The 14,852-nt window shown below is 38.7% G+C and overlaps 1 protein-coding gene across 9 annotated transcripts in view; it reads left to right on the forward strand.

Moving 5' to 3' along the window:
• Positions 1-14,840, forward strand: part of TMEM62 (transmembrane protein 62) — a 47,255-nt gene extending 32,415 nt beyond the window's left edge. For 8 of the 9 annotated variants that reach the window (XM_032417978.1, XM_032417981.1, XM_032417980.1 and 5 more), the window contains 5 exons: positions 3,366-3,479; positions 5,381-5,465; positions 8,771-8,875; positions 10,623-10,741; positions 13,989-14,840. In XM_032417978.1, coding sequence (XP_032273869.1) covers positions 3,366-3,479; positions 5,381-5,465; positions 8,771-8,875; positions 10,623-10,741; positions 13,989-14,315 — 750 coding nt within the window. In that variant the 3' untranslated portion in view covers positions 14,316-14,840. The remainder of the gene's footprint in view (positions 1-3,365; positions 3,480-5,380; positions 5,466-8,770; positions 8,876-10,622; positions 10,742-13,988) is intronic. The other variant, XM_032417975.1, reaches the window with a different exon arrangement.
• Positions 14,841-14,852: the final 12 nt, after the last annotated feature.

Here is a 14,852-nt window from a genome sequence, read left to right on the forward strand (position 1 = left end):
ACTTAATCCATATAACAATCCTTTATGGTAGGTAGTTTTATCCCCAGTTCATAGATGAGGAAGGAAGAAAAGGCACTTTGCAATGCCACCCATCTTTGAAGTGTTCTGCTTTGGAGGAAGAAGAAACTCGGGGAGGATGTGAAAGGAATTATGACTGGGGATGAACTCTTAATATCCCTTCTATCAGAAGTTGGATCATTGAAAGAAAACCTGAAGGTACAAGTGCACCTAGAATAAATTATTCCCTATCTTTACAGTTATGAGGAGGAAGTGGGAGCAATCATAGGACACCTGCTCGCTGTAGGAATGGGGAACTCCCGAATCCTTGGATTGCCTCAAAACCCCAGCTTCTATAATTTTATGAGGAAAAAAAAAAACTTAGCTCATGTTCCTTGAAACATTTCTGGCTGCTTCGTTAAATCCTAGTAAAAATGTGAAATCACATATACTTTTTACATGTTTAACATTTCTTATATTATTGAGGTATAATTTACATACCAAAAAACTCTACATATTTAAAGAGTATAATTCAGTGAATTTTGACATACATATATATCCTTGCCCATTACTACAATCAATACAGTCTATCACCTCAAAAGTTTTCTTGTGTTCTTTTGCAGCTGTCTTCCTTCCACCCTCATGTCCAGGAAACCACTGACCTGTTTTCTTCTATATATGTAAAACTTTAAAAGATTAGTCTACTGAACATTAAATAGGGAACTTGGTCCCTTCATTTGTCAATGGGAAAGTTCTATTCTTTTATTTTTATTTTTAAGGATTATGTATTTATTTATTTGAGGAGAGAGTGAGTGAGAGAGCATGAGCATGAGCAGGGGCAGAGGGAGAGGGAGAAGCAGACTCCCAGCTGAGCAGGGAGCCCGATGTCGGGCTCGATCCCAGGATCCTGGGATCATGACCTGAGCCGAAGGCAGATGCTTAACCAACTGAGCCACCCAGGCACCCCAAGTTCTATTCTTTTAAATACAGTATACTATAGATAAGTCTGAGAAAAATCTGTGAGAGACATTAATTTATTGTCTTATATTTTACCCGCTCACTATTTTTATTGAATGTCTATAGTTCTGAGCAGCCTAGTAGCAACTAGACCTTTAGATCAATTTTCAATGTGGTTCCTGAATTAGTAGCATTAGCATCACCCGGGAACTTGTTAGAAATGTAAACTGTCAGGTCCCATACCAAACTTCTGCATCAGAAACTCTGGAGTTGGGACCCAGCAATCTTGTTTCAACAGTCCATCCAGGTGGTTCTGATGTGCACTAAAGTTTGAGAACCAGAACTTTAGATTATTGTGCCTACTTTGCCAATTGAAAGAGCAGACTCCAGAAATCTCTATATCTCTAAATCTCTAAATCTCTATATCTCTATATCTATAAATTAAAGAAAAACTCTGCTTTAAAACAAGAACAAACAACTTAAAATAACATTTTGAGCAATAAAAGTCTGATAAAAACAAGTATAAATTCTTTTTTGTTATTTTTTACTTTTATATGATGGGAAACTTTAAAATTATATGCAAGAGATAATACTATAATGAATTCCCATGTATCCATTAGCCAACTTCAACAGTTACCAACTCATGACCAATTTTGTTTCATCTATACCCCTGCACCATGATGTCATTCCATCTGTAATATGACAGTATGTATCCCTAAAAGACCTATTTTTTAAAAATGTAACCACAATACCATCACACACCTGGAAAATCAATAGTAATTCCTTAATATCAAACTAGCTAGTATTCAGTTTTCCTAATTAGTCATATATATATATGACATGCATGTGGTTGGTTCAAATCAGAATCCAGACAAGGCTCAAATACTGCATGTAGCTGATTTGTCTCTTCAGTATCTTTTAATCTACAGGTTCCCTCTCCTTTTTTTTTTCATTGCAATTTATTTTTTAGATAACTTTGGAAACTGGATCTTTTATCCTGTAGAGTTTCCTGTATTCTAGATTTATGTTGTTTAAATTCATGTTGTATCCTTCAGCATGTTCCTCCACCCCCTCTAGTTTCTATAACTGGTAGTTAGATTAGGAGTTTGATCAGATTTGAGTCTGTTTTTTGGCAGGAATACTTCATTTGGTGTTTTATGCTCTTATCAGAAGTCTGTGATATCTGGTTGTCTCTCTTTTAGTAATGTTAGGATTGATCATTGTATTCAGGTGTTGTTAACTTTACCCATTGGTGTGGTGGTAAATATCTATCCACCAGCTTGGGACAGGTTTGAAGGGGGAACCCTGATTTGTAGTGTTTCCCTGATTTATACCAATTTCCATAGTATAAATATTTTTACCATAGCTGGTTTTAAGCTACCAACATATCAACTGGCCTGCAAAATTCCTGAAAATTTAACAATTGGCTTTTGTGAGCCTGTCAAGCCAGCTCTAGCACACTGCTGGCATTTCTCTCCATTCATTATGAAGTACCCAATCAGCTTTTCACTGAAGGATTTCCAGCAGCTATTGATGGTCTTGGCCTAGGTCCATTATTTCATTAGAGTTGTACAATGGTGGTATTCAAATTTGCACTCCTTGTAAAAGGAGTATTAATTAGAATAGTACCATAAAGAAAAAAATTCCCTTATCTCTTTGGCACCCAGATAGAGAAGTTCATACAGGAAAAGTGGGATAAATTCTTAATTCTTCCCCCACCTTCCCTTTTCTAAACCAATTTTCAGAATAATGAGTTGCTTCTCTAGCATCTGCCAAAGGCAACCAAATGAATCTTTTATTTTTAGTATCATTATGAATTCAAAATTTAAAAGTTATATATATATTTGGTATGTTTCAATCCATGGCATTTATATTTTTAATGCTCAAATTGTCCCACCTTTGGCTAGTGGGAGCCTCTCCAAATTGGCCACTAAATCTTTCGATATAATCCCAGTAGTCTTTGTTAAGTGTTCTTGCTTTCTGGTATGAAGATATTTCAAGCTCTTCTTGTGTATTTCTTGTTCAAGAACTGGAATCAGCTATTTCTCTAAAGAGCACTGATCTTGTAATGAGAAATTTTATTTTGAGGGTACAGTCTGGGCAGTAGCCCAGCTAGCCCCTTGATCTTGGGTTTGTTACTATTTTTAGGCCTTTTCAGTGAGCAGAGAGAGGGAAAATACAAATTTTTCTTTAAGAGAAAATATATTGTGAGTACATACTGATATTTCCAGTTCAAATCTAGAATTACAGGGTTTAAAAGAAGTTATATTTAAAGTGCTTATAGGAAGAAGCAAAAATAAATGAAAAAAATACAGCTATTCAGAGATAACGGACAAATGTTACTGGAACCTTAATCTTGGAACATTATACATATAAATGTGCATGAGAATCACTGCTGTGCTTATAACTAGGATTCTGCTGGAAGAAGTAAGAGTGTTCACCACCTATTTTCTGTTCAAGAGGATATTCATCTCAGATTTGATCCCCTGGCATCATTTATTCTCCTTACTGACCATTGCATCGTGGTGAGTAAATTCAGCTTTAGATGAGATTAGGTCAAATCTAGTGGTGGGTCCAAAGTATTAATATAATCATGTGGTGAGAAAGACAAACCTTATAAAATTAAGTTAGTTATTTGTCTAGAAGACTACAATGCTTTAAAGTTGATTTGAATTAAAAGCAGCAGAGGCATTGACAAGTAATACCTGTTTTGGAACCTAGTTCTAAGCAATACCATAAAACCAGAATAACTAAGGGAATTGTAGGAACTGTGTAAAATTGGATTAAGGATCTTTTAAAAATAATATTTCTTTCTACATAAATAATACATGCTTAATGTAGAGAACTTGGAAAATTTAGAAATAAAGTAAATCAGCCCCACATTATTCTTTTATCACGCTACTTATATCCATTGTATGTCATTATGATACTCTTATTTTTTTTTCTCATATATATTGGTATATGAGTTTTTAATGTAAAATAGTAATTTTCATTCTCTTGCGGTTTGATTTTTTTTTCTACTGAGGAATTTGTTTTGACTATTTTCTTTCTTTCTTTTTTTTTTAAGATTTTATTTATTGTCAGAGAGTGAGCACACACAAGCAGGGGCAACGGCAGGCAGAGGGAAAGAGAGAAGCAGGCTCCCCACTGAGCAAGGGGCCCGATGTGGGACTCGATCCCAGGACCCTGGGATCATGACCTGAGCTGAAGGCAGCTGCTTAACCGACTGAGCCACCCAGGCATCCCCTATTTTCTGACTTCAGTTTCTATTATTTTAAAAAATGATGTCTATTTGCATAAATATACCTTAATTTATTTAACCATTTTTCTATTGTTAACTGGGTATTGACATAAAACATACCAAAGAGACACCCTACAATGTTGAGAAGAAAATTTAAGCCTCCTTTAATTTCACCTTCCAGACATAGCTTTACTATATATCTTCACAGCCTTACAATGTAAATTTATTATTATTTTAATTTACTTGTATTACTTGTATGATTAAGCTTTTTAGAAATATGACTAATGGGCATTTATATCTCAGTTTTACAAGTTCCTTTTGTGTCATTTGTTTTTCTTTTGGGTTTTTTAATAGTCACCTAGATTAGGCTTTGGAAACTTTGATGTACTTATGAATCATCAGGGAACATTAGTAAGAGACAGATTCTGATTTAGTAGGGCTGAGATGGCGCCTGAGATTCTGCCTTCCCAACAGGCACAAGGCGATCCCAATGATGAGCTGGGGTCCATACTTTGAGAAACCAGAACCTAGATTATGTCTCTTCACTGTGAGTTAATCTCCAAGTGAATGCCACCCTGACGGAGAAAGCAGTCTCAGTTCACTCAGCCTGCAGTGCACTGTGTACTGTTTTTCTTTACTCTTCTACAACTTGAAATAAAACCAATTATACTTCTAGTACAGCGAAGGTGGACTGTTTTAATTTGATCACTTTATATAACTATGAATTACTTTGTTTCAGTATTGGTCTCAGTATCCAAATTCTGAAAGAGTAATGCTGAGGCAATTTATTTTATTTATTTATTTATTTTAAAGATTTTATTTATTTGACAGAGCGAGAGACAGTGAGAGAGGGAACACAAGCAGGGGGAGTGGGAGAGGGAGAAGCAGGCTTCCCGCTGAGCAGGGAGCCCGATGTGGGGCTCGATCCCAGGACCCTGGGATCACGACCTGAGCCGAAGGCAGACGCTTAACGACTGAGCCACCCAGGCGCCCCAATGATGAGGCAATTTATAATTTTCTTTTTTGGTGGATCAGTTGTTTGATTCTCTTTGGTCATTTATTTTTCTTGCATAGTCATTTCTGGTAATGATGTCTTTTCCATTTTTGTTAATGAGGCCATTTTAAAAACCTTAACTGTCGTTGTACCCATGTATCTGTTTCATATTAACACTGATTTCTCTGCAGGCCCGGGTCCTTTTTGTGATAATTGTGCTGATCCAGCTCACCATTCTCATTACTTTTAGGTACCGGGGATATCCAGAGCATAAAGGTTAGTCATGGTTCCTTTTATTCTCAGAAGACTTCATTCTTAAGTGTCATATAATGTCCTATTGCCAAGTGATAAAAATATAAATTATCTTTCCTGAGCTTTGTGAGGTGCATTCTTCAAACTTACTATACTTTGTCCACAGTACTTGAGCTTTTAAAAAAAATCAGTTTTTTTGCTGCTACATTGCAGTAATATGAAACTCAACCTGAAAATGGGGGAAAAATCACAATATAGCTCAAAATGACCAAATGTCTCTGCCAGATATTAAGGATCCTCCACAGTTGGGTCTTACCTAATTAGCCGCATCTTCAACCATTTACCTATATTTCAGCCTAGATAATTTTCCACTGTTCCCTACACACACCATACTCATTTCTGCTTCTGTGCTTTTGCCTAGGCTATTATCTCTAAGTTATTTTTCTAAACTTATCTATATTTTAGCCTCCTTTAGGGCTCACCTCAAACCTTCTTTTTCCATACCATTTTCTCCACCCCTTCCAGGTCATAATGAGCTCTTGCTTCTCTGAATCCCCGTAGTCCTTCCTGACAATTAATGCTATACTTGGCCAGTCAGTCACCTTGCTTTATGTAAGCACCCCAAATGTATGTATACATTTTCTCCTCAACCAGACTGTAAGTTCTTCAGTATAGGAGCTCTTGTTTTCTGCTTCTTTTCTGTTTCTCACAGCACCCAGCACTGAGTGTGTGCGTAACAGACAATAAATACTTGTTGAATTAAATTTTCCTTACCCCTTCCTGGCTTGGATGAAATCCCTGGGATCAGGGACTGATTGTAGGGGAGGGGAGTACTGCAGCAATGACTCAACAGTAAAATGGCTAACTACAGAGGGAGTGTACACATCCTACTGAATGTTTTCCTGCATATATATATTTTCACAAATTCTATGAAGAAGTTCAAGAAGCATTATTGCACACATATATGTTCCTGCATATAATGTAAATAAATAAATGTTTGAGGGCCCCAGCCTCATTCTGTGGGGATACCAATATCTTTGTGTAGTTATTTAAAATTTACAACATATTTTTACCTGCATTATCTCACTTAATCCTTACAGCAATCCTGTGAAATAGGTATTTTTGTCCCCGTTTTAAAGATTAGGACACTAAGGACTGGGGAGGTTGTGAAGGTTGTTCAAAGTCTCATCGCTAATAAGAGATAAAGGAGAGACTTGAAACCTATGTCTTCTGACCCCAGGTCAGTTCTTTTCTTTAAACACTTCTCAACTTCGATTGCACCTTAGACTCCCCTGGGAAACTTTTAAAATCTCGGTCTCTACAAAGCACCCTAGACCAATCACATCAGAATCGCTAGGGGTAGGACCTAAGCATCAGTATTTTATAAAGCTCCCCAGATGATTCCAATGGGCAGTCAAGGCTGAGGCGTTCAGCTCTGACTAAGGCAGTATTTCTCAGTCCTGGCTGCTTAGAATCACCTGGGTTGCAGCCTAAGCTTCCACTCTCCCTCAGGTCAATTAAATCTGAATCTCTGGTGAGTGAGACCTGGGCATGAATATTTTCTGAGTTCCCCCAGGTTATTCTAATGTGGAGCCGAAATAAAAAATCACGTTTAAAGTTTATGCTTAAAGTTTAAAGCACAGCTGCCTCCAAGGCTAAAGGATTATTTATTTTTAATAAATAATAATTATTGGGGTGCCTGGGGGGCTCAGTTGGTTAAGCATTTGCCTTCAGCTCAGGTCATGATACCAGGGTCCTGGGATTGAGCCCCATGTCAGGCTTCCCTGCTCACTGGGGAGTCTGCTTCTACCTCTGCCCCTCCCCCCACTCATGCTCACACGCAACTCTCTCTATATCTCAAATAAATAAAATCTTTAAAAAGAAATAATTATTATAGATGGATATATAGATGAATACTTTGAGAAGTACCAGACTGGAACAAGAAAGAATCTAAGGAATGAGTAGCAAGAATGTAACGGAGTGGGGGAGGTCATGCATTATCAGGTTTTGTACAAAATCAACTGTCAGGCTGAACAGTGTTTTAAGTACAAAATGGATATGTTGGTCTATTAGGAGAGACATACTGTTTAACTTATATCAGGCTGTCTTTCACCTCTAGGGGCGCTGAGTGTGTACCGAGCTTCGTGTCGTAGTCTTCTGCTGACCGGTTTATGACCAGCCACACAGATGAGTGAAATGGCAGCTGAGGTTGAGGATCTGTGATACTTTAGTCTGTGGCCACAGAATGGAGCTTCTCTGTGTGAAGCCCATATGCTTGGCATTTTTGGCACTATATTTTAAGAGATCTTAATTTGAAGAGCTTTAGGGATCCCTTTCAGTTGGAGTAAGAGGATGGCTGTGAGTTAAGAGCTATGTCACATATGGGAAAGGAATATTGGACAGTCATACTTAAGATTAGACTGGAGAAATTTTGATACTTCTTTGATATATTTTGATACATGATTTGGAAGTTTGTACATTTGGATACTAAATCCCATAGAAAACAGAGACTTTGAGCATAGCACTATATTTCAAACCTACATCATTTAATCATTTAAAAGTGTGTATGTGTGCATGTGTGCACATGCGTGTCTCCCAACTACACCATTGCTTTGAACTTCCTACCCTCTGCAATTCTTTTTTTTTTTAAAGATTTTTTAAATTTATTTGACAGAGAGAGACAGTGAGAGAGGGAACACAAGCAGGGGGAGTGAGAGAGGGAGAAGCAGGCCTCCCGCCGAGCAGGGAGCCTGATGTGGGGCTCGATCCCAGGACCCTGGGATCATGACCTGAGCCGAAGGCAGATGCTTAACGACTGAGCCACCCAGGCGCCCCCCCCACCCTCTGCAATTCCAAGTGGACCGGCTTATCAGGCTTCCTGTCAACTTCTGAATTTAAAGTGGTGTCATCTGTATAGTTACTATATAACGAAAGATAGCCCATGGAAGTCTAGAAAATGTTATAAAGAATTTGAACTTTGTCAGTCATAGAAAGACAAATATATGATTTCATTCATGTAGAATTTAAGAAACAACAGATGAACATAAGGGAAGGACAGGAAAAATAAAGTAAGATGAAATCAGAGAGGGAGACAAACTGTAAGAGACTCTTAACTCTAGGAAGCAAACAGGGTTGCTGGAGGGGAGTTGGGTGGGAGGATGGGGTAACTGGGTGATGGGCATTAATAGGAGGGCACTTGATGTAATGAGCACTGGGTGTTGTATGCAACTGATGGATCACTAAACTCTACCTCTGAAACTAATAAAAAAAAAAAAAGAAATTGAACTTTGCATGTGCTCACTGGGTTTTTTCAAATTTTTTCTGTTTAGGGTCTCCAGGATTTATAAATTTGACCTCATTTTCCCTCCACGTCCTGAGCAAACTAAACATCTTCTATTATTCTGTGTTGTTGCTAACCCTATATACAGCACTGGGTAAGTCAATTAGGAAACCTGAATTGTGGAGAATTCTGCCAAAGAATATATGGAGAATTTTGACAATAGAGTCATTTAGACTCTTGAGAGCATAATGAACGGCACCACATGGCTTCTTCATAAATCATTTCCTGGAACATGGTTTTAGGAAATAAAGTTCTTTCCTAACATGTTTAAAGGACATTTAGTTGACACTGAGTTAACTTAAGCTGAGAAGACCGTTAAAGAATTAGTATGTGTATGCAGAGCAGCCTTCTTTGACTACCTTAAAATTTTATCCTTTATTTCTTCACACTTTTTATTTCCTTCATTACTTTATCAGAATCTATGATTATCTTGTGTTTATCATCTCTTCCTTCATTAGAATATCCATTGAGGTCTTGTCTGTCTTGTTTACTTCTATGCCCAGCACTAAGCACAATGTCTAGTATGTAGTTCAGTGAATATTTACTTATGGATGCCCCTTAAAAACTCAGCTCAAAAAAGAGAAACTGAGATGAGCAGTGAGTTCAGGCATATCCAGGTTCTTCTGTTATATTATTATACCTAATACTTAGTCACTTAGCCACTTATGGAAGCAGGAAGCACTGTGATTCTGTTTTTAAAGCTTTTTACTAATGTTCTTTAGTGACTAAAAGTTAGGAGTAGATTAGCCTACTTGTTGCTTGGTCTTTGTCTTATACTTTTATTCCACTTCAGGATTTTTCTTTGCTCATTAGTAACTCCAACCAGAGAACAGAGAGTAGTTAGATAAAAAAAAATATAACACTCTACAATTCTGTGTACCAGGCTATGGCAGATGGCCCTTTGGAGGTCAGTTTCCTTGTTAGAAGATAGGTTGAAGCTATTTTAGACACTTGCCTTACACTAGAAGGGAAAGCACATGATTTGGTTCCTGGCTGTAAAAGAAAACATTAAAAGGACAGAAGTTGCTCCATGTTTAAAAGTTGAAACTTGCAGGGAAAACACTTTTTTAGACTGTGCGTCCACAGTCTAAAATTACCTATGATTTTTTAAAGCTGAACCCTCTTCTTACCAGGAGATGATGGTATTTGCATTTTGAGAAAGAAAGTCTTGACTGTTCATTAATCACCCTTGACAATATAGTAGTTCCAGAAACCTGCACACTAGGAAGGGCAGTAAATAATAGGGAGGAGAGAAAAGTCATTCTGGCATTCTAAATGAAAAATTAAAGAAATTAAATTTTATACATGTTAACCTCAAGTGTATAGTTGATGTACAAAGTAATGACTTGGGTCAGCAAGAAAAAGTCAGAATACATTCATTAATAAGAAAGAGAAGAAGTGCATTTTAGAAAGATGAAAGTGGTTGAAGTTTTATTGCTTAAAGGAGTATATATCAGTTATCTGGTAAATTAACTTCCATAGAATACCTCTTTGCTTTTTAAAGGAAATGTTAATGCATTATTTTGAGATTATTATTGCAACAGAATCTTCTAAAGTTTCTGAACATACTCTGACCTGTTTCTTGAATCTATTCAGGTATAGCATGTACTCAGATGATTTTATGATCAGACAAAAGTGGAGAGCAAAGGAGCAAGTGGTTGGTTAGCTAGGACGTATGGTGCAACATAGAGATTAATAAAGAAGAAAAATTATGCCAATAAAATGCTTATCAGCAACTACTCTCATACTTCTTTGTTATTCCTATAAATGCACCTTGTGATGTATATAATCAGAATCATAGTCATTTAATCTTCTCCTTCTGTGCCCATTGCCTCTTTCAGGACCATGGTTTGTTGGTGAGATCACTAAAGGCAAACTGGGTTGCTGCTTTTCCTTTGGGATTTTTGTTGATGGACATTTCCTACAAGGCAGCCTAACATTTGTAGTTGGAATTCTGCAGGTAAGAAGTCAGAAATGGAATGTAAGAATGCCTTGGCCTTTGGACTACTGCATAACAGTTATGAATTAAATCCAGAGCCTCCAACTAAACACCACAGATCATATTTCCTAATTTACTGGCAGGGCAATCTTGAATATTTGGTGTTTTGTTTGTTTTTCAAGTGCTTCCTAAGCTCTTTCTTCCACCACTCTCTCGTAAACATCTAAAATACATTTTGGCAGGAAGGGTTTATAAAAAGTGAAAGAGATTTTTGGTTTTGTAGTTTGTTTTACTGTGCTTTTCCATTGATAAAAAATGAAATAAGGGACTTATAGTAGAATAAATAAGTAAACCAAAATTGATTATGATAATGAAGAAGGCAAATGTTTCAGAGGGAGGAAAGGAAAAATAGACTTACAAGAAAAATGGGTCAGTTGTCCAGTGGAAGCTGCACTGGGCAAGCACCAGATCTGGGCCTTTCAGTGATGTCTTAGCTGCTGCTTGTTTGAAAACACTGATAGATTACATTTACACATGGATTGAGATTCCTTTAAAAGAAACACACAGGGGCACCTGGGTGGCTCAGTCAGTTAAGTGTCTGCCTTCAGCTCAGGTCATGATCTCAGGGTCCTGGGCTCCGGCCCCACATCAGGCTCCCTGCTCACTGGGGAGTTTGCTTTTCCCTCTCCCTCTGCCCCTGCTCGTTCTCTCTCCCCCACTCTCTCAAATAAATCTAAAAAAAAAAAAAAAAAGAAACACACAAAAAACTGACTAATAGCAAATCTCTGTATATAGGTTTGAAAAGTATTTACCTATTTATGTATTTTATTCACCTAATGGGGCTAAGGTACTAAAATCTCAGGTGATGATCTCATGTTTGGGAAGAGATCCAAAAATGTTGTTCAGAATGAGTTCACAACCTCATAACAGGACAGTAAAAGGTGATCAGCAAAACAGGGAAGGCTTCTGCCTAGGAAACATTGACCACAGACAGAACATTCTCTGTATAGCAGCATTTTACATGTGAGTAGGTCCTGAGTCTGGTTCAGTTTTCCATTATGTAGATGAAGGCTGTCTCTCAGGAGCACTCTGATACCAAATAAAACCTGAGCCTTACTAAAGGTGGGGAATATATTCATATTTTAATAAGTAATACACCACTAGTGGATTTTATGTATCATATAGGCCCATGGCTCCCAAATATGTTAATCTCTGCCCTCGACTTCTTTGCACTTCAAGTGCCTATATACCCATCTGCCATTTCATATCTTCCCTTAGATATCTAACAGGCATCTCAATATTATGTGTCTAATAGGACCTTTAGTTTCTACCTCAAACCTGTTCCTCCCCCAGTTCTTTCCAATTTCAGTAAGTTTTTCTAGGATGTATCTTTAATTTTTCCCTTTCCCTCTAATACCCTGTATCTAATTCATTAGCAAGTAATACCTTGTTTGATCTCCCTCCAATGCATATCTTGAATCCACCACTTCTCTTCATCTCTGTTACCACCACGCTAGTCTAACTCATAATTATTTCTTGTCTGGGCTACTGCAGAAACCCCAGATTGGTCTTCCCACTGCTACTCTTGCCTCCCTACTCTCAGTTTACCATAGAGCATCCACTGTTGTCCTTTTAAAACCTTAATCAGCTCACTCTTCAGCTTAAAACCCTTTAAGCAGAGCAGTGACATGATCTGGGTCCTGCTGATTGCCTCAGTTTCCACCTGGCTCATCATGTTCTAGGCTAATGGGCCTTAAATAGGCCAAAGCCTCTCCCACCTCAGGGATTTTTACTTGTTTCCTCTCCCTGGAATGTACTTCCTTCCACTGAGTCACTCCTGTTCTTCAGGCCTCAGAACCCATCTGTCAGTTACTTACTCTCATGTGACCCAGTTATCTCCTTCATTGACTGCCTCAGTTTCCACCTGGCTCATCATGTTCCAGGCTTATTGGCCTTAAATGGGCCAAGGCCTCTCCTGGGAACCGCAGGGTTTTTTTTATTTGTTTCTTCTGCCTGGAATGTACTTCCTTCCACTCAATCATTCCTGTTCTTCAGGCCTCAGAGAACCCATCTCTCAGTTACCCCCTTGTGACCCAGTTATTTCCTTCATTGAATTTATCACAATCTATAGTGATCTTTTGTGTTTATTTTTTTGGTCTCTCTTCTCTCTGTTAAAATGTAAGCTCTATGATGCATCCTCTCTGAGTTGCCACCGTGTCCTTAGCTTAGAGCCTAGCACAGTGCCTGCCATGTAATGGGCACACAATAATTATTTGGTGAATGAATTAATGAATCATACAGCAGCTAAACTTAGATTATAACTTAAATCTTTTTAAAAAATTTTTTTAAACAGATTTTATTTATAGCGGAGCCTGGATGGCTCAGTCATTAAGCATCTGCCTTCGGCTCAGGTCATGATCCCAGGGTCCTGGGATCAAGCCTTGCATCAGGCTCCCTGCTCAGCGGGAAGCCTGCTTCTCCCTCTCCCACTGCCCCTGCTTGTGTTCCCTCTCTTGCTGTCTCTCTATGTCAAATAAATAAATAAAATTTTTAAAAAATATTTTATTTATTTGTCAGAGAGAGAGAGGGAGAGAGAACAAGCAGGGGGAACTGCAGCAGAGGGAGAGGGAGAAGCAGGTTCCCTGCTGAGCAAGGAGCCCCAGGTGGGACTTAATCCAAGGACCCTGGGATCATGACCTGAGCCGAAGGCAGCCGCTTAACCGACTGAGCCACCCAGGCGTCCCTATAACTTAAATCTTCTGATTTGTATTCCAGTACTCCTGATGCTACTTCAATTAAAAATACAGAGATAACGGGGGTGCCTGGCTGGCTTAGTTGGTGGAGCATGTGACTCTTGATCTTGGGGTTCTGAGTTCGAGCCCATGTGTGGTGTAGAGTTTACTTAAAATAAAAAAAATTAATAGAAAATACAGAGATAAGAAAAAAATATTGATACCTAAGTCCCCCCTCACTGTGCCAAAAAGAAGTGTGTATGTATTCAATTCATTTCCACCTTAAACATTACTGAGGGCTTCAACATAAATGATACCTACTTTTAAGATGAACAAAAGGATACAGGTAAATACACAACTATAAGTCACTTATTTTGAGTGTTATAAGCAAGTGTGATTGAAGCATAAAGAATCAGAGAGTTAACCCCCGAGAGAGAGCAACATATTCTTAGGAGCCACCAATAATGCGTTCATGAGACCCGACCCTCTAAGGTCTTGCTAATAAGCTAATGGTTCTGTTCTGCTTCTCTTTCCAGCTGGCATTTTTTAACATACCGTTGATGGCTTACCTGTGTTGGAGCTTGCTGCAGCGGTGCTGTGGTCACAACTTCCGGTCTCATCTCCGTCAAGGAAAATACTTGAAAATTATACCTGTTCACCTACTTATGTTACTGCTGTACATCTGGCAGATTTATTCCTGTTACTTTCTTCATATGACATACGGCACTCTGGCTTTTTTCTTCTCCCCTTTGCGGACCTGGTTGACACTGTTGACACCTGTTATCATTCGTTGTGTGTGGACTCTGAACTCTACCGAGCTTGGAACCTTCATAGCACAGTTAAAAAGCCACTTGAGCTCCTGAAGGCCTTGCCTCACCATCTGCCCCTGGAGCCCAGGCCTCTGCCCCAGCAGCAGGTAGAAGGCCAGTGCTGATGGGCGAGCTTCAGGGAGCTGCTGCACTCGGGACACCTAGGAGTTGGGGGGATTACCCACTTCTGATTCCTGCAGAATGGACTGCAGAAAAATCTCTAAATAATGCCACGATTCCTTCCTTCTCCAAGAAGGCAGGGGATTGATTTACTTTTGTGAAGAGAAAGTTCTAATCAGGAGATGCACAGGGCAGGGTCTGGATGTGTGTATGGGAGTATCAGAAGCCCAGTGTATTTTTTATGGTTACCTCACGTAAAGTACCTAGCACAGTATGTGGAACTCAGTAGCCGGCAAGAGTGCCACTTCAGAGGCAGGGAAGCAGTACGAACTTGGGGCCTCCCCTGACTACCCTCGAGATATTAGCTCCAAGTCTTCTTTTCTCTCGGGGTTATGGGCTCTCGGCTTCTTTAGGTGTGGGTGCTTTCAGCTAATCAAATAAAAGAGTGATGATTAAGAACTCCGACTGGGC

The sequence above is a fragment of the Phoca vitulina genome, unplaced genomic scaffold, assembly GCF_004348235.1.
Source record: "Phoca vitulina isolate PV1807 unplaced genomic scaffold, GSC_HSeal_1.0 scaffold20, whole genome shotgun sequence".
NCBI lineage: Eukaryota > Metazoa > Chordata > Mammalia > Carnivora > Phocidae > Phoca > Phoca vitulina.